The sequence below is a fragment of the Sarcophilus harrisii genome, chromosome 2, assembly GCF_902635505.1.
Source record: "Sarcophilus harrisii chromosome 2, mSarHar1.11, whole genome shotgun sequence".
In the NCBI taxonomy this organism is placed as follows: Eukaryota; Metazoa; Chordata; class Mammalia; order Dasyuromorphia; family Dasyuridae; genus Sarcophilus; species Sarcophilus harrisii.
Genome location: NC_045427.1, coordinates 556,380,480 through 556,401,340, shown reverse-complemented (window position 1 = coordinate 556,401,340; position 20,861 = coordinate 556,380,480). Strand labels below are relative to the sequence as shown.

General features: G+C 40.1%; 1 protein-coding gene across 1 annotated transcript; it reads left to right on the top strand.

The window, feature by feature from the left end:
- The first annotated feature begins 8,780 nt into the window (after window positions 1–8,780).
- NDUFB8 (NADH:ubiquinone oxidoreductase subunit B8) lies at window positions 8,781–16,351 on the top strand. The gene is made up of 5 exons (XM_003755451.4): window positions 8,781–8,933; window positions 9,062–9,188; window positions 13,143–13,242; window positions 13,748–13,903; window positions 16,168–16,351. The coding sequence occupies exons 1-5, from the start codon at window positions 8,849–8,851 to the stop codon at window positions 16,258–16,260; spliced, it is 561 nt and encodes a 186-aa protein (XP_003755499.1). The 5' UTR covers window positions 8,781–8,848; the 3' UTR covers window positions 16,261–16,351.
- Window positions 16,352–20,861: the final 4,510 nt, after the last annotated feature.

Below are 20,861 nucleotides of genomic sequence, written 5' to 3'. Positions count from 1 at the left end.
TAATAGGGATTTGGGGAAAAGGAGAGAGTTTGGAGTAAAAAAAAAAATGATGAATTCAATTTTGTTTATGTTAAAATTGAGATGTTCTGTAAGCAGTGGGGAGATGCAAAACTGGAGGTCTGAAGAAAAGAAGTGCTAGATAAATATATCTGACAATCATCTGAATAGAGAAGATAATTGCATCCTTAGAGCTGACTTAGAGTACAAAAGAAAAAGAAGTCCTAAAACAGGACTTTGGAAGATACCCTGGATGAAGATCATCCAGCAAAGGCTAAAAGGAAGTCAGATAGCTGCATGGAAAACCAAAAAAGGGTAGTGTCTCAAAAAACCTGAAAAGAAAAGAGTAGCATGTGGTGGGGCCAACCACACAATTTCAAGATTCTCTAATGTAATGCTTCTTTCATTAGCACAAGAATAGGAGTGAACTCTGAGGATGGTTGAAATAATCTAAGGCTGAGGGTTGATGGGGAAGAATCTTTGATGTGACAAGGGTCAAGAGATTTGAGAGGAAAGAACAAGTGTACTAATTCACTAAAAAGTAAAATGGAACAAGGGTAGAAGGATTTTTCCTACTGGTCTTATAAATTAATGTCAGAAACTGATTTCATAGGCTTAAGAAAGGATAAAAATCCCATTTTTTTTTGACACTGGGGCTTGAAGATGGATCCATTTTTAGCACTTAAGAGCATTTATGTGATATTTGGATTCAAATTCTGCTTCTTTACATCCTGGCTATGTGACCCCCTATACTTTGTTACCCTAGGCAACTCTCTAAGGGTATAATTTGCCAAGCAGGTCTGTTTTCTTGTGGGGCATTCTCTATATCAATGAAATTGCAAATCCTGTGAAAAAAGCATATACATGTTTACATGTATGTATAATATAACATAATGATATAATATTCACAGAAATATTTACTAAGACCTTGTTTCTTACAGATAAACTGGAAAGTCCCAAGGAAGGTACAAAAAAAAATGAGCCAAATTCAAATTTCTAAACTGTTTTATCTCCAGATTGGAGAGAGGAGAATAGGAGATGCTTATTCTACCCCTGATTATAACAAAGACTTCTTAATTGTTCTCTTGGGCTTAAATAACTTAATATTCTAGAAGATATTATATAATATTATCCACTTAATTGTTCTGATGAGCATGCTTTTGTTCAACTAATTATCTTATTGCCTCTAGGATAAAAGACAAACTCCTCTGTTTAGCTTTTAAAGCCCTTCACAATCTAGCCATAATTTATCTCCCCAGACTCAGTGTACATTATTCCCTATCCTACATTCTACAGACTAGCCACACTGACCCACTCTCCAATCCTCACTCAAGATATTCCATTCTTATAACCATGCCTTATAACCACTGGCTTGCCCACATGTCTATAATGTATTCACTCCTCACTTCTACCTCATAGAATTCCTATCTTCATGATACCAAATAATCAACTTATACATCAAATATGTCAAACAAAGACCCACTGAAATAACTGGGAATCAGATTAAAATGTAATAGAGAAATATTTAACAAAATAAATAAAAATGCAATAGCTCTTAAATAATAATGATATGTGTTTTCTAAGCAAATATGCCCTGATAAGGAGCCTTATGTATGGGTTTAGTGGCCCTGTTTGTATTTGAGTTTCATAGCACTGATCTTCATATTTTTTTTTTCCTGATCTCAATGGTTAGTGCCTTCCCCATTAAATTATCTTGTATGACTATTGATAGTTTTCATTTCTTCTTCTGAAAACTATCTGTTCATATCCTTTGATTTTCAACTGGAGAATAGTTCCTTTAAAAATTTAGCTCAGAGATACCACTACCCACCTCTCAGATTGGCTAAGATGACAGGAAAAGATAATGATGAATGTTGGAGGGGATGAGGGAAAACTGGGACCCCAATGCATTGTTGGTGGAATTGTGAACGGATCCAACCATTCTGGAGAGCAATTTGGAACTATGCTCAAAAAGTTATCAAACTGTGCATACCCTTTGATCCAGCAATGTTTCTACTGGGATTATATCCCGAAAAGATCTTAAAGAAGGGAAAGGGACTCACATATGCAAAAATGTTTGTGGCAGCCCTTTTTGTAGTGGAAAGAAAATGGAAATTGAATGGATGCCCATCAATTGGAGAATGGCTGAATAAATTGTGGTATATAAATGTTATGGAATATTATTGTTCTGTAAGAAATGACCAGCAAGATGATTTCAGAGAGGCCTGGACTTACATGAACTGATGCTAAGTGAGATGAGCAGAACCAGGAGATCATTATACACGTCAACAACAATATGATGATCAATTCTGGTGGACATGGCTCTCTTCATGAGATGATCCAAACCAGTTCCAATTGTTCAGTAATGAAGAGGATCAGCTACACTCAGAGAGAGAACTATGCAAAATGAGTGTGGACCATAACATAGCATTTCCACTCTTTCTGTTATTGTTTGCTTGCATTTTTGTTTTCCTTCTCAGGTTTTTGTTTTTGTTTTTTTGTTTTTTTTTTTTACTTTCTTTCTAGATCTAATCTTTCTTGAGCAGCAAGATAACTGTATAAATATGTATACATATATTGTATTTAACATGTATTGAACTACCTGCCATCTAGGAGAGGGAGTTGAGGGAAGGAAGAGAAAAGTTGGACCAGAAGATTTTGCAAAGGTCAATGTTGAAAAACTACCTGTGCATATGTTTGTAAGTAAAAAGCTATAATAATAATAAAAAAAAAAATTAGTTCAGTTCCCCACATATTTGAGAAATGAGGCTTTCATCAGTGAAACTTTCTGTAAAATTTTTTTCTCAGTTTCCTGCTTTTCTTCTAATTTTGGCTGCATTGGATCTGTTTGCATAAAACCTTTTTAATATAATTTTTACATCTGCAATATTATGTACCTAATATGTTTCACTGTTTCATATGTTTCTTAGCCAGTACTAGATTGTTTTGGTTACCACTTTGTAACATAGTTTGAAATCTACTGCTAGACTTCATGTTTTTGAAATTCCCTTGATATACTTGACTTTTTGTTCTTCCAGATGAACTGTTTTCCTCATTCCAACCTAAGATTAGTAAGCAAAACCTTTTTAATTTAATATAATCAAAACTACCTGTTTATATCCTTTAATTTTCAATTGGGGGAATGACTGAACAGTTGTGATATATGATTGTAATGGAACACTATTGGGCTATAAAGTGACAAGCAGGATAATTTTTAAAAGCCTAGAATGACTTATATGAAGTGATGCAAAATGAAATGAGCAAAACCAAAACATTGTACACAATAGCAATATTATTGTATGATGAACAACTGTGAATGACTTAGCTATTCTCAGCAGTACAATTGATGAGGGGAGTCCTGAAACTCTTTCTCTTTCTCTCTCTCTGACTTTGGGAATGAGCCATGGGGTACAGCACTTGAGAAGCTCCCTCAAGGAGAAATTCTCCTTGAATCCTGCCTCTTTGAGACCCACACCAAGGAACCAAAATAAAGTGGTTTATCTTGGTGAGACTAGTTGAAGTATTTAATTCCAAGATTTTCTACCCCTGTTGTTGGCTCAAAACCACACCCAGGAAGTGGTCCTATCTAGCATTGAGGGAATCTCATTCAATTGAAACTTAAACTTAAAACTTAAGTTTTAGCTTAAACTTAACTTAAAACTTAAAAACAGCAATTTTAAACTCATTCCTTACAGAGGACCTAACATGTCATGCCATGCTATGCTATGCCAAGGAAATCTCTGCCTGATGAAATTATATTCTCTCTCAGCATTACCTTCTCTTTATTTTCCTTACCTATTTCCCTAATAAGACTTTATACCTCTCCGTTGGGATTTCTCTGCTAGAAATTCTCTATCTCTCTGCAGGACTCCTCTACTACTTTACTCCTCTGTTGGGACCTTGCCACAAAGGAATTCAGCCTTTCTATTCATTCATGTCAAAGGCTGACTTCCCAATGCCAATAATAAACTTTTTTTTTTTTAATCAGTCTAGGTTTTCCTTTACCAAGGATCTCTGTGCTGCCAGAGGAGGGTTCTCACAACTCCCTACCTTGTGTGTAAAGGGGATTTAGGGGAGCCAAACCTCTTCATTTGGTTCCCTGAACCTCGATCCTGCTACTAACCTCATCATTTAACTCTCTGACCACGGAATTCATCATTTTGGTTCCCTGACCAAATGGAACCCTGAAATCTAGATCTCATCACAGTGATCCAAGACAATGCCAAAGGGATCATGATGAAAAATGGTATCCATCTCTAGAGAAAGAATTTATGGAGTCTGAATACAGATCAAAGAATACAGTTCTCCCCCCCCCCCTTTTTTTTTTGGTCTGTGTTTTCTTTTACAACATTACTAATATGGATATTAGTCCACATTATTATGGACTAATATGATTATCCATGTACAACTTATAACAAATTGCTTACCATTTCAGGGAGAGGTGAAGAAAAGAAGAGAATATGGGAAAAGAATGTAAAGAATTATTTTTACATATAATTGGAAAAAAATAAAATATTCTAAAGAAAGAATAGTTATGTAATTTTATTCCTATAATTTCTGGATAACTCCCAAGCATATTCTACTGTCTGCCGTTATTTTAAATGGAATTTTTCTTTCTATCCCTTCCTGCTGGGTTTGGTTGTTAATATATAGAAATACTGATGATTTGTTTGAATCAGAATACTCTGTCACAGGTCAAAAATAAATAGTCCCTGTGAATATTTGGGGTGGATTCTTTAACTTTGTGCATCTCATATTTCTCCTGAGCTAATTTAATTCTGTTTTGCTCATAGTGCATAGCACTTTTTCTGATGAGGCATATCATGTCCTGTTCCAGTGTCTTCCATGTTATACAATCAATTTTTAAAAGTTTTTAAGAGAGGCTTTACGAGTATTCTTTTATTGCTTTTTATTTTTTTTTTTTTTAAATAGCCTTTTATTTACAGGATATATACATGGGTAACTTTACAGCATTAACAATTGCCAAACCTCTTGTTCCAATTTTTCACCTCTTACCCCCACCCCCTCCCCTAGATGGCAGGATGACCAGTAGATGTTAAATATATTAAAATATAACTTAGATACACAATAAGTATACATGACCAAAACATTATTTTGCTGTACAAAAAGAATCAGACTCTGAATTATTGTACAATTAGCTTGTGAAGGAAATCAAAAATGCAGGTGTGCATAAATATAGGGATTGGGAATTCAATGTAATGGTTTTTAGTCATCTCCCAGAGTTCTTTTTCTGGGTATAGCTAGTTCAGTTCATTACTGCTCCATTAGAAATGATTTGGTTGATCTCGTTGCTGAGGATGGCCTGATCCATCAGAACTGGTCATCATCTAGTATTGTTGTTGAAGTATATAATGATCTCCTGGTCCTGCTCATTTCACTCAGCATCAGTTCGTGTAAGTCTCTCCAGGCCTTTCTGAAATCATCCTGTTGGTCATTTCTTACAGAACAGTAATATTCCATAATTTTCATATACCACAATTTATTCAGCCATTCTCCAACTGATGGACATCCATTCAGTTTCCCAGTTTCTAGCCACTACAAAAAGGGCTGCCACAAACATTCGTGCACATACAGGTCCCTTTCCCTTCTTTATAATCTCTTTGGGATATAATCCCAGTAGTAACACTGCTGGATCTTTTTATTGCTTTTTAAATAATAGCTTTATTTATTTGGTGAAGCAATTGGGGTTAAGTGTCTTGTCCAGGATCACATAGCTAGGAAATATTAAATGTCTGAGCTGGATCTGAATTCAGGTCTTCCTGACTCCAGGACCAGTGCTCTATCCACTGTGCCATATAGCTATCCCCTTTCATTGCCTTTTCTGACCATGTTATGAACACTTGTGTGAGTTTTTCATAAAATAATCTTTTGGGCAAGCATACATTTGACATTCCAACAATGTGGCCAGTCCAATGGAATTATGCTCTCTTTTCAGTAGAGTTTGAATGTCTGGCAGTTTAGTTCAAGAAAGGACTTCAGTGTCTGGTATATTATCTTGCCAGATGATCTTCAGAAACTTCCTTAGACAATTCAAATGGAAGTGATTCACTTTCTTGGTGCTGGTATACTGTCTAGGTTTTACAAGCCTACAACAATGAGCTCTGCACAATAATTCTGTAGACCTTGAGTTTGATAGTTAGTCTAAAACCTCTTCTCTCTCACAATTTCCCTCATTACCTCTCAAAACATTGAGCTAGCTCTGGCAATGGTTGTGTCAACCTCATTATCTATGTGGACATCCCTGGAAAGTATACTGCCAAGGTAAGTGAACTTATCCACACCATTCAAAACTTCTCCATTTGCTGGTTCCACATATGGTGTGATGCTGGCTGATGGACTACCTGTGTTGCCTTGGTGTTATTAGGGCAAAATCAGCACAAGCAGCAGAGAATCCGTATTTTGTTGCATTTCAGCTTCAGAGGCTATACAATTGTCTGTGAACAAAAAACTCATGCACTAGTCCTCCTTCCACTTTAGTTTTGGCTTGTAGTCTTTTTAAATTGGTGAGGTAGCTGACTTTGATGTCATGTTTGAAGATGTTTGACAATGTGGCTGAAAACATCATGCTAACAAAATCCCTTTTAGGGTTAGCAGAGTTTTTGGCCCTCCTTTCTCCTCCTCCTCTTTTCCTTCCCAACCCTCTCCCCACAGCCTCTCTGACTTTCTTTTTTGTTATAGGTAACTCTTTTAGCTTGCTAAATTGTAATGTCAAAAGAAACTGAGCAAGACAGAGATTAGAGACCAATTCAATAGTTTATTAAATGGAGAGAAATACTGGGACCAATGGATCCCAGGGCTAGAAGAGAGCATCATCTCAAAGAGTCTAGCTCTGAGTATCAGGACAGCAAGCCTTTTATGGAACAATGACATAATGCAGAGACCTAGGTGGGGATAGCCTCATAGATGGAGGTTACTGATATTCTAATGACATTAAGGAATGTCTATAACACCTTTATCTCAACCATTTAGAGGGGACGGTCATAACCTTAAGGCAGAATATGAAATAGGACAAATGGAGGAACTGGTCACCCCATTAAAAGTGACCTTTGTCATTACAAAACTTCTCTATGAATTTAGCCTGTGATATGCTCCCACCTCACAATGTAATGTGGAAGAAACTGAGCAAGACAGAGATTAAAATTTATTAAATGGAGAGAAATACTGGGACCAATGGATCCATGTTGATCCCAGGGCTAGAGGAGACTATCATCTCAAAGAGTCTAGCCCTGAGTATAGGGGCAGCAAGCTTTTTATGGAATAACAAGAACAATGACATTACTGATATTCTAATGACATCTTGTCAAACATTAAGGAATGTCTACAAAACCTTTATCTCAAACATTAAGAGGGAACGGTTATAACCTAAGGCAGAATAACTAGGACAATTGGAGAAACTAGGGTCACCCCATTAAAAGGGAATTTTGGCATAACAACTACATATTCCCTTTTATGTTTGGTCTTCTTTCTGGTTAATTGTGAGTTCCACCAAGGAACTTAAACTTATCTTTTCTCCAAGTTAATTGTTATTGGGCAGCAAACACCCTATTGAACTACCAAGAATCAAAATACCCCCACTTAATACAGATTTCATACTGATAAGGAAACAGAACATAAGAGGGGGAAATGAGACTCTAATTTATCCTGACTTTGAGTCCAGGAATCTGTCATGGATCTCAAACATATGGTGGCAACCTCATTGCAGTTGCAATATTCCCAAGGGTGGCTTGAACCAGATCATGATGTAATTGGGAAATATTTAACAAAGTAAAAAATAATACAACAGAACATCTATATAACGTTTTGTTTATATCATTCTGTAACCATCAGGGATGCAAGTAGTGGCTCTTGTTTACATTTGACATCACTAGACTACATTATGGCCCTTCCTGATCTCTCAGAAGTTTTGCAAAGATGAAGTGTACGTCCTTTTTTTTCTCTCCTAGTAAGCAACCCATAGGGACAAGGAGTCTGTCAACTCAAAGACGTTTGCTAAGCCTCCTAGGCAGTCCTTCCTGCTTCGCAGGAAAAGATGCAACAGTAGATGAGGCAAGCTGGCTCTTAGGAACTTGTCCTCGGTTAGGTGAAGGTTACACGTGAAGGTACACGTGAGAAGATAATCTTGGGAGGCTGAGGGAGAAGGAAAAAATTGGATTTATTTAACCTAAGCAACTGGAAGGATGTTGGTGCTCAAGTGAGCAGGAAGGGGAGGAGATATGGTAAAGTTTTTTTTCGGGGTAACTAGTTATCGGGAGAAAAAAGACAGCTGGAAATGCATGTTGGGGTCCAGCTCCAGAAGGTCATTTTGAGTTGGACAAATGTGTCACTTCCTTGTAGGGGCGAGAACAGAAGTCTGGAGAAGCAATGGAGGAAGGGCAGCGGAGGAGAGGGGTCTGGACAGATGCTGGCCTTGGATTTCAGGGGTGGGAGGAGGGGCAGAGCTGCAGGAGGTCCCCGGCCGCGATCGGAAGCACCGGAGGCCTGAGCTTGGGGGAGGCCCGCTTCATGTTCCTAAACAGCCCCTGCTTCAGGACATTCACCGGCCCCGCCTTACAGGAGCCAAGCGATCGAGGCGCCTCGCCCTGCCGCAAAAACCCTTGGTCACCGGCCCCAAGCCCTCCCCCACCATGTCCTCCTATTATTTAACCCCCTCCTCAGGGCCCGGAGAGCTCAGGATCCGAGGACAGGGGGCGGAGCTTCTGGTTTTCGATGCTCCTCCTCTCGACACACACGTGAGCACAGAATCCCCTCCTCCGCGGAACTCTTTTGGGCTCTGCTCGGCCTCCGTAGGACTGTTCTGCGCGTGCGCGGCCAAACTTAGAAGAAGGTTAAGATGGCGGCCTCCATGGCTGTGTCCCGGACGATCCGATGGCTGGGGACCGCGGCCCGGCGGGCGGCCCCTCTGGGAGCCCGGGCAGGTGGGAGGGACCGGGGCCTGAGGGTGGGGCGGAGCGGGGGAGCGAGGGCCCGGCGCGGTGGCGGGCCTGGGGAGGGCCGGGGCGGCAGCCCAGCGCTGGCGCCTGACTCCCGTGTCTGCGCCGCTCAGCCTCGGGCCTCAGCAAGGACATGCTCCCGGGACCGTACCCCCGCACGCCGGAGGAGCGCGCCGCCGCCGCCAAGAAGTACAACATGCGGGTGGAGGACTACGAGCCCTACCCGGACGAGGGCTTCGGGTAAGGAGGCCGCCGCCGCCGCTGCGTGTCCCTGACGCGGGCCGCTTCTGTCGGCCGAGGCCTCGTTCTGTCTTGGAGAAGGAGCCGGGGCCTGCAGGAGAGCCGCTGGAGCTTGCGGGAGGCGGCCTGAAGCGGGGCGCGAGGGTCCGGGGGATCCCGACGGCGCGGAGGCTCTCGGTCTCCCCGGTCCGAAATCTCTTCCTCTCTGCTCCCAGCCCCTGCTCCCCGCGACAGCGGCTTCCGCCCGCGCCGGGCAGCTCAGGGGTCACCCCCAACTTCCTACCCGTCTCTGGCCCAGTCCTGACGCCGTCTCCCACAGATCTCCGTCTATCTCCGCTCACACAGCCAGTAGCATCCCTGGCACCTTCTCATTGCCCCGTTACTCCGGGACCTCCCCAGGCCTTCCAGTCTCTCCCCAAGCCGCTGCCAAAGGGTTCTTCCCAAAACAAAGGCCTGCCCGTGACAGTTAACCACTCAGCAAACCAAAGTGGTTTCCCCTGACCTTCAGGACCATTGCTTCTAACTTTTCATTAAGCTTACATTTTACTCCGCCCTATGTGCTCAACTGCCCATCCACACTGACCTACTTGAATTACTCTCACAGGATTACACATCTCTCCATTCCTTACTGGAATGCTCTGCCTTTTCTTTCTCCTGTGTTCTGTGATTCCTTCAAGACTTAGCTTAAATCCCACCTTCTGCAAAAGGCCTTTCCCGACTCCTCCCCCTCCCTTCCCTCTCCTCTGAAATTACCTCCCATTTACATTATATCTTCTTTGTACACAATTTTTTTTTCATATATAGTTTTTTTCTTTTTTTATTAAAGCTTTTTATTTTCAAAACATGCATAGATCATTCTCAACATTCACTCTTTTTTTTTTTTTTTTTTATTTAATAGCCTTTTATTTACAGGATATATACATGGGTAACTTTACAGCATTAACGATTGCCAAACCTCTTGTTCCAATTTTTCACCTCTTACCCCCCCCACCCCCTCCCCTAAATGGCAGGATGACCAGTAGATTCAACATTCACTCTTGCAAAACCTTGTGTTTTAATTTTTTCTCCTCCCCTTCCCCGATCCCTTCCCCTAGATGGCAAGTAATCCAATATAAGTTGAATGTTTGCAATTCTTCTGTATATATTTCCACAATTATCATGCTGCACAAGAAAAATCAGATTAAAGAGGAAAAACAAAATGCAAGCAAACAACAAAAAAGTGAAAATAGTATTTTATTTTTCCAATTATGCGTAAAGAATTTTTAACATTCATTTTTACAAAATATCGAGTTCCAAGTTTTTGTCCTTCCTCCCATCCCTTCTTCCTGTAATGGTAAACAATTTAACATAATTTATGTACAATTATGTATGTATTTTTTACATATTATCCTCCCCCATTACTATGTGAGTCCCTTGAGTATAGGAACTGTTTTTTTTACTTTCTTAAATCTTAGCACAGTGCCTAAAGTAGATATTTCATAAATAATTGTTGATCTTGAGTGCTAGGTTCTCTAGTAAGAGTAGTTTGAAATGTCTCAACCTCACTGAGAGAAGCCTTAATATTTGTAAGACCAGTATGTAGAATTATAGAGCTAGAATTAGAAGGATGATTACAAGTCATCTAGGTCAGACTCCTCTTTTGATATGTAAGAAAACTAAAGCTCAAATAAGAGTTTTATCCAAGGTCATACAGGTTGGTAGCAAAGCTGGAATTTGAACTCAGATTTCCTGACTTTTTTTTTTTTTAGTTCAATACTATCTCTTAAATATCCCACTGCCTCCTACACAGAGCTATGTATATGATTTAGGCCTCGTTTCATGTGACTTTTAGTGTTCTTTGATTTTTTTTTTTTTTTTTTTTTAATACTTTTTCAGGCTGGGTAGTCTTTCTGTGGGGCAGTAGGGTGTGTTCAGGGAAGACTAGAATCTCTGGGGTGAAGGTTGCCAGGCCTTTTACAGGGATGCTTTCCACCTTTGGTGTCCACTTAATCCATCTAATTTTCACCTGTGGCTCCAAGAAGCTGTAGCATGCATAGTGATTACACCCTGGTAAACTGTTTTTGCAGATGGGCTAAGCCTGGTTGAGGGTAACCAAGGGGGTCTCAAAACTTACAGTGAATTAGGGAGATATCTACTCCAGGTATGTAGACTTCCCCTAGTAGAATGGGCAGATGAGAACAATCTGTTCTAATGGCCTTAAAGGAAGATGAAAGTTAGAGAAGCCACTCCAAATGTTCATAGGGACTCTGTGTCTGACGTGTGGCAGAGCATTCAGGACTTGTATTCTGATCAGCCACAGTTGGACACACTGTAACTTGACTCTAATGTAGTGATTTCATTTTGGTCCTTTTTGAAAATAGAGTACAGCAACCAACCAACCAAGTCCTTCTGTGGTCACCATGACAACTATTTAACAAGTCATATGCAACTGAAATATTAACAAGTGATTGATTCAGGCATTCAGCAAATATTCATAAAGCACTTAACATACATCAGGTACTGTAATAGTCACTAGAGGTACAAAAACAAAACGGTGCCTTTCTCCAAGGCACTAAGTCTAATGGGGAGTAGGGATAGAAGACATCTAATGTGAGGAAGAACAGCTAATTCCATTTATTCACTTGCCTTGCTTTTCCAATTTTTGTTCTGTGATGTCATTAGTTATAGATATTGCATCTCTTTCCCCCAATTTGTTCTTAGCAGTTTGATGCCAATATCCAACTTCTTGCTGTGTTTCTCAGCCCATTTTGTATTGTAGTTTATCTGTAGGATTTGTTTTCCTTCAGCTTATTTACAATTTATAGGCAGCAGTGACCTTGGCATCTCTTGGCATCTTCACAACTTTGTGAAGACTATGAGATGCAAAAATATTCCAGCATGTTGTTTGGAAAATATGGCTTCTTAGACTCAGAAATCATTTAGTGCAAACCTACATAAATAAATTCCTTCTGTATCACTAAGGAGTCCTCTAGCCTCTTGAAGACTTCCTCCTTCAGGAAGGTTCTTAGTTATAAGTCCAAAACAGAATTAACAGTTGAAACTTTTAAGATTTACAAAGCATTTTATATGTATCATGCCACTGGACAAATGGTCCTATTGTACATAACCAGAAGGAGTGGTTAAAATGAGAAAGAAGAATAACTTAAGCCTTTGTTTTCTTATTGATAAAATTAGAGAATCAGATTTGATGGTCACTTCCAGCTTGTGTGTTCTGTGATTCTTTCTGTGAATTGGAGGAAAGGAAAAAATATAACACTTTTGAAATGAACAAAATTAAAATTGAGTTTACCTAGCAGTCTCATTCAATAACTAGAATTTGATTTAGGGTCTTTGTTTAACCATATCAACTCAGTCAACAAGTATTTATCAAGTCTCTATAATGTAGCAGAACTGTTCCAGGCACTGGGGATACAAGTACAGAGAATGAAATCCCTACTCAATGCATTTACATTCTAATATGTGAAACAAGTAAATGTAAAAATAAAAGCAGCACAATTTAAAGTTAGTAAAAGTACCAATGTGTACAAAACAAATTAATCAAAATCAAGGTAGTTTGAAGGGAGGGCACAAACAGAAAATTAGGAAAGGCTCCCTGCAGAAGTTGGTATTTGGTTGTGTCTTAAAGAGAGGGACTCTGAAATAAAGAGAGAGTGCATTCCAAGTATGGGCAATGACCAGTCCAAAGCCATGGAGATGGGAGGTGGAATATCATATCGTTGAGGAACAGAGAATGCAGTTTGATTGGATTAGAGTGTGAAAGGAATTAATGGCAAGAAAAATGAGTTGAGGGCAGATTATGTAAGATTCTCCAACCTAGTTTGAGAGGTTTATATTTTGTCCTAAGGGCACTAATAAGTCACTGAGGTTGAATAGGGAAAGCTCAAGACTAGATATGATTCCCAGCTTCCCTGGGAATGTTTGGGCCTTCACTAAAAACCTGCTATTATTTCTCAGGTATGGTGACTATCCCAAGCTTCCAGACCGCTCTCAGCATGAACGAGACCCATGGTATAATTGGGACCATTCTGAATTGAGGCTAAACTGGGGTGAACCGGTGAGAAAATAATTGCCTTATGTCCCTTCTTTTTTCTTTAAATAGTTAAGTCATTTGCAGGGCTCTCTGTAACATTTAAGGCATCCTTATCCTCCTACTTGGTGAATCTTTCTTTGAAAGATTGGCAATATAATCCTATAATAGAAAAACAGAGTATCTAATTAGCTGCAAGCTTTTTTGCCTCCCAAGGAAATGGAAATCTCCAAAGTAATACCTGGGTCAAATGTCCAAGGATGCCCAAAACTTTGCATTATGAGATTGAGCTGCCCTCCTTAAGTAGTAGACTATCAGAGATGCTAGCTCTACCTCCTTGATTCCTTTCAAAGGTGCTATCTTCCTTCAGTTCTTGAGTTGTCACTGTCATTTAAGAAATATATAGTCTCTTAAGAACACAGCTTTCAAGAGCACTAGACTCTTTGCCAGGAAATTTCTTCAGAGCTCAGTTCTATGTTGCCGGCCTATTGCTAGGCTAATGATATAGTATGCTGATCTCTATTTCTTGTAGATGCACTTTGACTTTGATATGTATACTCGGAATCGTGTGGATACATCCCCCACAGCTGTCTCCTGGAACACCATGTGTAAACATTTCTTTGGCTTCTTAGGCTTCATGATGTTCATGTTCTGGGTAGGAGAGATGTTCCCCTGCTATCAGCCTGTGGTAAGTATATAGGATGGGTGTTCTTAACTTGGGGTTCATAGGGGCATCTGTGAACTTGGATGGGAAAAGAATTATGTCTTTATTTCAGCTAAATTTCTAATTGCAATTTAACATTTCCTTTAATTATTTAAAAATTTTACTTAGAGAGCGATCTATAGGCATCTTCAGATTGTCAAAGGGGTCTGATACTCAAAAAAGATTGGATTCCTTGATCTTTCTCACTGTATGATGCTCAGCCTTGTTTCCTTCGGGAAATGAGGTATCTGAAACACAAAAATCCAGCTTTGATCTGAAAGGGCACTGCCCGTGGCTTTTTTGAGGATTCTCTGCCTAGGATACTAAATAGCAATGACAGGATGATATATTGACTTCTTTCTTAGCCTAAGCCAGCATACCTTCAGTCAGTTCAGCAAGCCCTATTAAACATCTATTATGTGTCATCCACCGTGATGTGTCCTGAGAATACAAATTTAAAAATAAAACAGTCTTTGTTCTTTAGATGTTTACAATCTTTTGAGGGAAAACAACATGTACACTGGTAAGTAAATAGAAACTGATTTTTCCCCCAGGGCAGTAACGACTGGAGGAATCAAGAAAGAAAGATAGGATGTCAGGAGGGTGAGCATTTCAGATATTGGTGGAGGGGAGGGACAGCCTATGTAAAGACACAGATATGGGAGAAAGAATGGAGTGTATAGGGAACCACTCTCTACTGGGATAGTTATCCATACATTTAAGGGAAAATGAAAAAAAGGTGGAAGCAACATCGTGAAGACCATGAAATACCAAGAAGGAGTTTGTATTTTATCCTTGGAGCTCTCTAGAACTAGAAGGGGAATGACAAGGCCAGCTCTTCTCCCAGTCATCAGAGAATCAGGAAGGGATCTTATTTGCCCCAAATTGAGATTGCTCTGTATTGTATGAAGCCATCATTGTGACTAGAGAGGGGTTGAGAAGACAACGTTATATGTAGTCTTGAAAGACTGAAATACAGAGGGAGTCCCAGGTGTCTAGCTGCTCCCCTGAAAGGACCTTCTCACTAGGCATTTATCAAGGGACTCCAATGTGCTGGCATTTGGAACACAAAGCCAAAAGTGAAAACGGCCCATATCCCAAGGAACTAGCATTCTACTTCTTTTTAGTAGAAGATCACATAGACTGGATGTTATATTGGTGGAAAAATTAAATTCATAAAAAGTCTTGGACTCTTGAGACTGTAAAACAGAAGATAGCCTCTACCCATAAGTAATTTATAGCTATGGGAAGACTATGTACCTAAAAAAGTAGAAGAGAGCTCTAAGTTAAGAAAGGAGCAAGCATATAGCAAAGTCTGAGTGTACATCATTTGGGTATCTGAGTGTTGTTAGGAAATGGCACTGGAGTTAGGCTTTGATGGAGGTATGGGATTGGAGGTAAGGCAAGACATGAAGGCAAAATGTGCAGGAGACACTAAGGAAATTGGATGAAGTGGAGGGCAATGTTGAAGAATCTGGTGAGATTTGGGGGCTAGTGAGTCACTTGATTAAAGTGGTGTTTTAGGAAGATTAATCTGACAGCCTGTGCAGAATGGATTGGAGGAGGCCGGAGACTTATAATGGCTGTAGTCAGATGCCCCATGCTACCTCTGCAGAGATAATCCATGTCTCTGTAGTAGCTGGTGTGTCTGTGTGCACTGACACGAGCCTTGATCTTGAGCCCCAGGGGCTCCTGGCTGGAGTGTGTGTACAGGGCTGGTGTGAGCACTAACTTCACTTCAGGAAACCAGGAAGCACAGTAGCTTTTGCATTTTTCAGTTCTGTAAGCACATCACCCTTTTCTCCTCCCCTTGAGCTGCGCACTCTGACAGCTGGTTGTTGGTAAAGCCAGCAGCCCCTAAAGCACGTCCCAGCCGTGCCTCCTCTGTGCTTCCCCCACTGCTGCTTCTGCACGCCTCATTTGCTAGGCCACTTTAGCGGGGGAACCATTAGAGGCTGAGTGACTTAAAGGAGATTGAGTCTGCCTCGACCCGAGAGAGAGTGGGATGGATGGATGCGCCGTCTCATTTAGAAAGCTTTGATTCTCTTACAATCAGTGCAAGCAGCACTTCGTTTACAATCTAGGCTTTTTCTCTGCCTTGGGCTCAGCACAAAAGAAGGATGTTTCTTCTACCATTGCAGCTCAGCCGGGTCTGACAGGCTGGGTACTGTTTGCTGGGTGTTAGTGTTGGGTAGGGTCAGTGCAAATGGGGCATTTACCTGCTTTTTCTGATGTGCTTCCTTCCTCAGGGTCCGAAGCAATATCCTTATAACAACCTGTACCTCGAGCGAGGAGGTGATCCTGACAAAAAGCCAGAGCCAGTGATACACTATGAAATCTGAAGGACCTAGCCTGCAGGGTCCCCGACTTTCTCCTCTGCAAGCCTACTCGATCATGAAGATTTAACCTTAATGAAATACCTAATGAAACTCAGTGGCCTGCTGTCTTTGCCTCATTTCTCTTAACACAGGATGTCCCTGCTCCTGAGCCAAGTTTAGTCAGGCTTCCTGCCTTTTGCATGGGCCTCTCTGCCTTGAGGATTCTTGCCTATATCTGGGATTATCCTAGAGCTCAGGTCCTGTTCTTACTACACTTAGTATTTAACCCTCAAGGCAGAATTGATTTAATCCACAAGTATTTAGTGAGCACAGATCCTTTAGGCTTGGCAGGACAGTGAAAAACAACAGTTAACTACAGCTTAGGGCTCTCAATACAGTCTCTGACCATTCATTTTACTGATTTTCTGGATGTTCCCCAAAGCCTTCAACTGATCATTTAATACGAATCAACAGACCACCCATTCTAATTCCTAATGTCCATTGTCTACTGCCCTGCTCCCTTTCCCAGGTCTACCACCACTTCTCTTTCCTTAGGTATTCAGAACCTGACTTGTAGTGCTTCTTCATCACACCAACCAACAATTATTATTACAGGGAACTTGAACATCTATGTTGGATATTCTTTCATATACCCTAACTTCCCAATTTCCCATCTCCTATAAAACATTGTCATATACAGGATGGTTATACCCTTGATCTCACTCCTGAGTATTCCATTCCCTGACCATTAACTGAAATTCCTTTACCCAATCATAACCTATCATGCGATCTTTCTCTGTGCTTTAATTTTAAATCTAATCTTTGTTTTTACTATTACTTCTAATGTCTGTCCCTCAGTATTTTTCAAGTCATCATCCCTTCTCTAACTTTTTTCTTCTCTATCTTGATCCTGTATTTAACCAGTTAAATTTTACTTTGTCCTCTACTTTAGAATATCTTTCCACTTTGTCCTCTCACTTAAAATGCCATGGCAAACTCCAGCCCTAGATTACTTCCACTACCAACTTCCATTCTTTATAAGCTGTTAAACAAGTGGAGACCCCACTGAAGAAGTCATATTTACTAGGTCCATTACACACTTATATTATTTGATCTCAACGGTATCCTTGTCGCAGCAAGTAAATCTTCCTCTTTCCTAATTGATGGCCCTGCTTTCCACAAAGGCTGCTCTAAGCTTCGCATAACACATCTTTATACTTTACAACCTTTGGCATCCTAGAATCTGAATGAAGTAGTTCTTGGGAAAGACAGCTTCTATGTATATCTTTGACATGCCCTTGCATTTTACCCTAAAGCTTGCTCCCCAAATCATCCTCCTTTCTAATCTTTAACCTCACTCTATTGTGTTGTCTATAAACCTGTCTTCCTTGGGGAACAAGAAAAACCAAAAGCAGGGAAGACCCTTCCTTGTAACTCTTTGTAGATTAGTGTACAGTTCCTGCTGCACCAAAACTGCTCTTTCCAAAATTATCAATGATCAGTGATCATACAAAATAATTTTCTTAATCATCCTTGATTCCTTTTGCAGTATGCTTCCTAACTCGATATATCCCAAGAGTTTGTCCTGCAGCCTTCTCTGTGGTCATTGCTTGGTGACCTTTCCAACTCAAGTTATCACCATGCAAGTGACTCCCAGATCTACATATCCAATCTTAGTTTTTCCTGATCTTCAATCCAGATTATCCACTATCTCTGGTATGTTTCAACTTGATGTTCCATAGGTATCTTAAAATCAACATGTTCAAAATTGAACCTACCTTTTTTTTTTTTAAATCACTAACTAATTTACCTACATTTTTGTTCAAGACACCACCATTCTTCCAGTCACCCGCATTCCTCACCTTCAGTCATCTAAACACAATGCCTGCCACATGTAGCCACTTAATAAATGTTGAATTAAATCTTCTGGTCCATATTCTTCCTCAGCCCTACATAGTCAGCTGCCATAGATTATCATTTTCCCCTCTAAAATCCTTTTCCATCCATAATCCATGCTCATATTGACACTGCTCTAGTTCAGACCCTCATCAAAGCCCTAAATGATTACCCTGCCTCCAATTTGCCCCACTCCAACCCATTCATCACAAAGCTCCAAATTGATTCTCCTAAAGAACAGTCTAATCATTTCCTCAAATCAATTTGCTCCAGTGGCTCTTCATTACCCCTAGGATCCAATGAATTGTCATTTGAAGCCCTTGACCATCTGGCCCAATCTATTTTTCCAGCTATTTTATGTATCACCATCTTTCCAGCATTGTGATCCAGAAAATCTGAACTTTTTGGCCTTCCTTACACAGTTATCTCCATCCTCTGTTTCTTTGTTTTTGCCACTGGCTATACAGTTGATGTCACCTGGAACATTTTCCCTCCTTAACACCACCTCTTACCATCTCTTGTTCCATTCAAAACTCAGCTCAAAGGCAGCCAGATTGGGGTGAAGGGAAGATGTTAAATGGTATCCTAAAAAGTTTGGGGAGTTTCTGTCCCTATAGTCAAGTTAGGAAGTATTAAGTGGCAACTTGTGTGTCAGATAATGTGTTCAGATGACAGTGGTTGTAAATCTGATTCATTAAGGGTGATGTCTTTTGCTAGAGTGTAAGGAAATCAGAAAAATATGAGTTCAATTTTAAACCTTACAGCTGCTAGTACCTTCTTTCCAAAAATCACCTTTTTTTTTTTTTTTTTTTTTAGTTTTGAAAGTTATATGTGTAATTATCACATACTTTATTTTTTTCACCTTTTTAAAAATTATAACTTTTTAATGACAGTACATATGCATGGGTAATTTTTTACAACATTATCCCTTGCACTCTTGTTTTGATTTTTCCCTTCCCTCCCTCCACCCCCTCCCCTAGATGGCAGGCAGTCTTATCCATGTGAAATATGTTATAGTATATTCTAGATACAATATGTGTGCAGAACTGAACAGTTCTCTTGTTACACAAGAAGAATTGGATTCAGAAGGTAAAAATAACCTGGGAAGAAAAACAAAAAATGCACAGAGTTCACACTCATTTCCCAGGGTTCCTTCTCTGGGTGTAGCTGATTTTATCCATCATAGGTCAATTGGAACTGAGTTAGCTCTTCTTTTTGTCAAAGAAATCCACTTCCATCAGAATACATCCTCATACAGTATTGTTGTTTTAAGTGTATAATGATCTAGTTCTGCTCATTTCACTCGGTTAGTTCATGTAAGTGTCTCCAGGCCTTTCTGAAATCATCCTGTTAGTCTTTTCTTACAGAACAATAATATTCCATAACATTTATATACCACAATTTATTCAGCCATTCTCCAGTTGAGGGGCATCTATTCAATTTCCAGTTTCTGGCCACTACAAACAGGGCTGCCTCAAACATGTTTGCAATATAGGTCCCTTTCCCTTCTTTAATAGCTCTTTGGGATATAAGCCCAGTAGTAGCACTGCTGGGTCAAAGGGTATGCGCAGTTTGATAACTTTTTGGGTGTAGTTCCAAATTGCTCTGCAGAATGGTTGGATTTGTTCACGACTCCACCAACAATGCATCAGTGTCCCAGTTTTCCTGCATTCCCTCCAACATTCATCATTTTCTCCTGTCATCTTAGCCAATCTGAGAGGTGTGTAGAATCACCTTTCATTTTAAAAAATGTTTATAGACACACTTCTCCCCTATAAAATGTTAGCCCCTCAATGGAAGGAACTCTTAGGTTTGTCTTCCCTTGCACCTGATAATTATATATATTTAATGATTGGTTGGTGTAAGTGCTTGATGATTGCTTGCTCCTGTGTGCTGAGGATAAAGATAAAAATGAAACAATCTTTGCCTTCAAAGAATTTATTACATCTGTAAAAAGTATACAATGTATACCCCCCAAAATTAGATACAAAGTAATCTCATGAAACAGTGCTCAAAAAGGGCCTTTGGGAAGTGGCACCTGGAAAGAAACTGGAGATTATTTGGCGTAGAAGTGAGGAAAGAGCATTGCAGCCTGAAGAGTTCACTCATGCACCCAAAGGTGGAAAGATGGAGCATGGTGGATGGAGTAGCTACTGGATGTTTTGGAACAGGTTTGTAAGCAAGTAATACAAAATGACCCCAGAAAGCCAGATTTGGGGGGAGGGGTGTGCAGTAATTGGAAAATAGACAAATTGTGGATTTTTTCCTTGAACTGGGCTTTAGCTTATAAGCATATTGTGCCCCGGTTCTATGTCCTCTTCCCCCAGCTTCACCCGACATGAGCAATTTAAGATGATGTGTACTGTCCACCCAAAATCTTTTTCGATCAGATGGATTTCTATAAGTGATAACTGGTTGCTGTTAACTAGACAAATAGTCAAATCACTTTTCTGTCCCTGCTACGCTATGGAAGATGTGATCATTCAATCCCATAGCTTTCTCTGTGTGAATGACTCAAGCCTCCATCTCCAGGTTTCCATGAAATGGAACTTTCTAATGAGGTTTCCAACATCCATCCGACATCCAATGGACGTTTCCATTTGGATAACATCTCAAACTCAATACAACAAGGAAAAAAAAAACCGTAACGTTCACTAACAACCCAGAATCCCAACATCAAGCTTTGTTTATCCCGGGGTCCCCGAAGCCCCATTCAATAGCCCCAGATC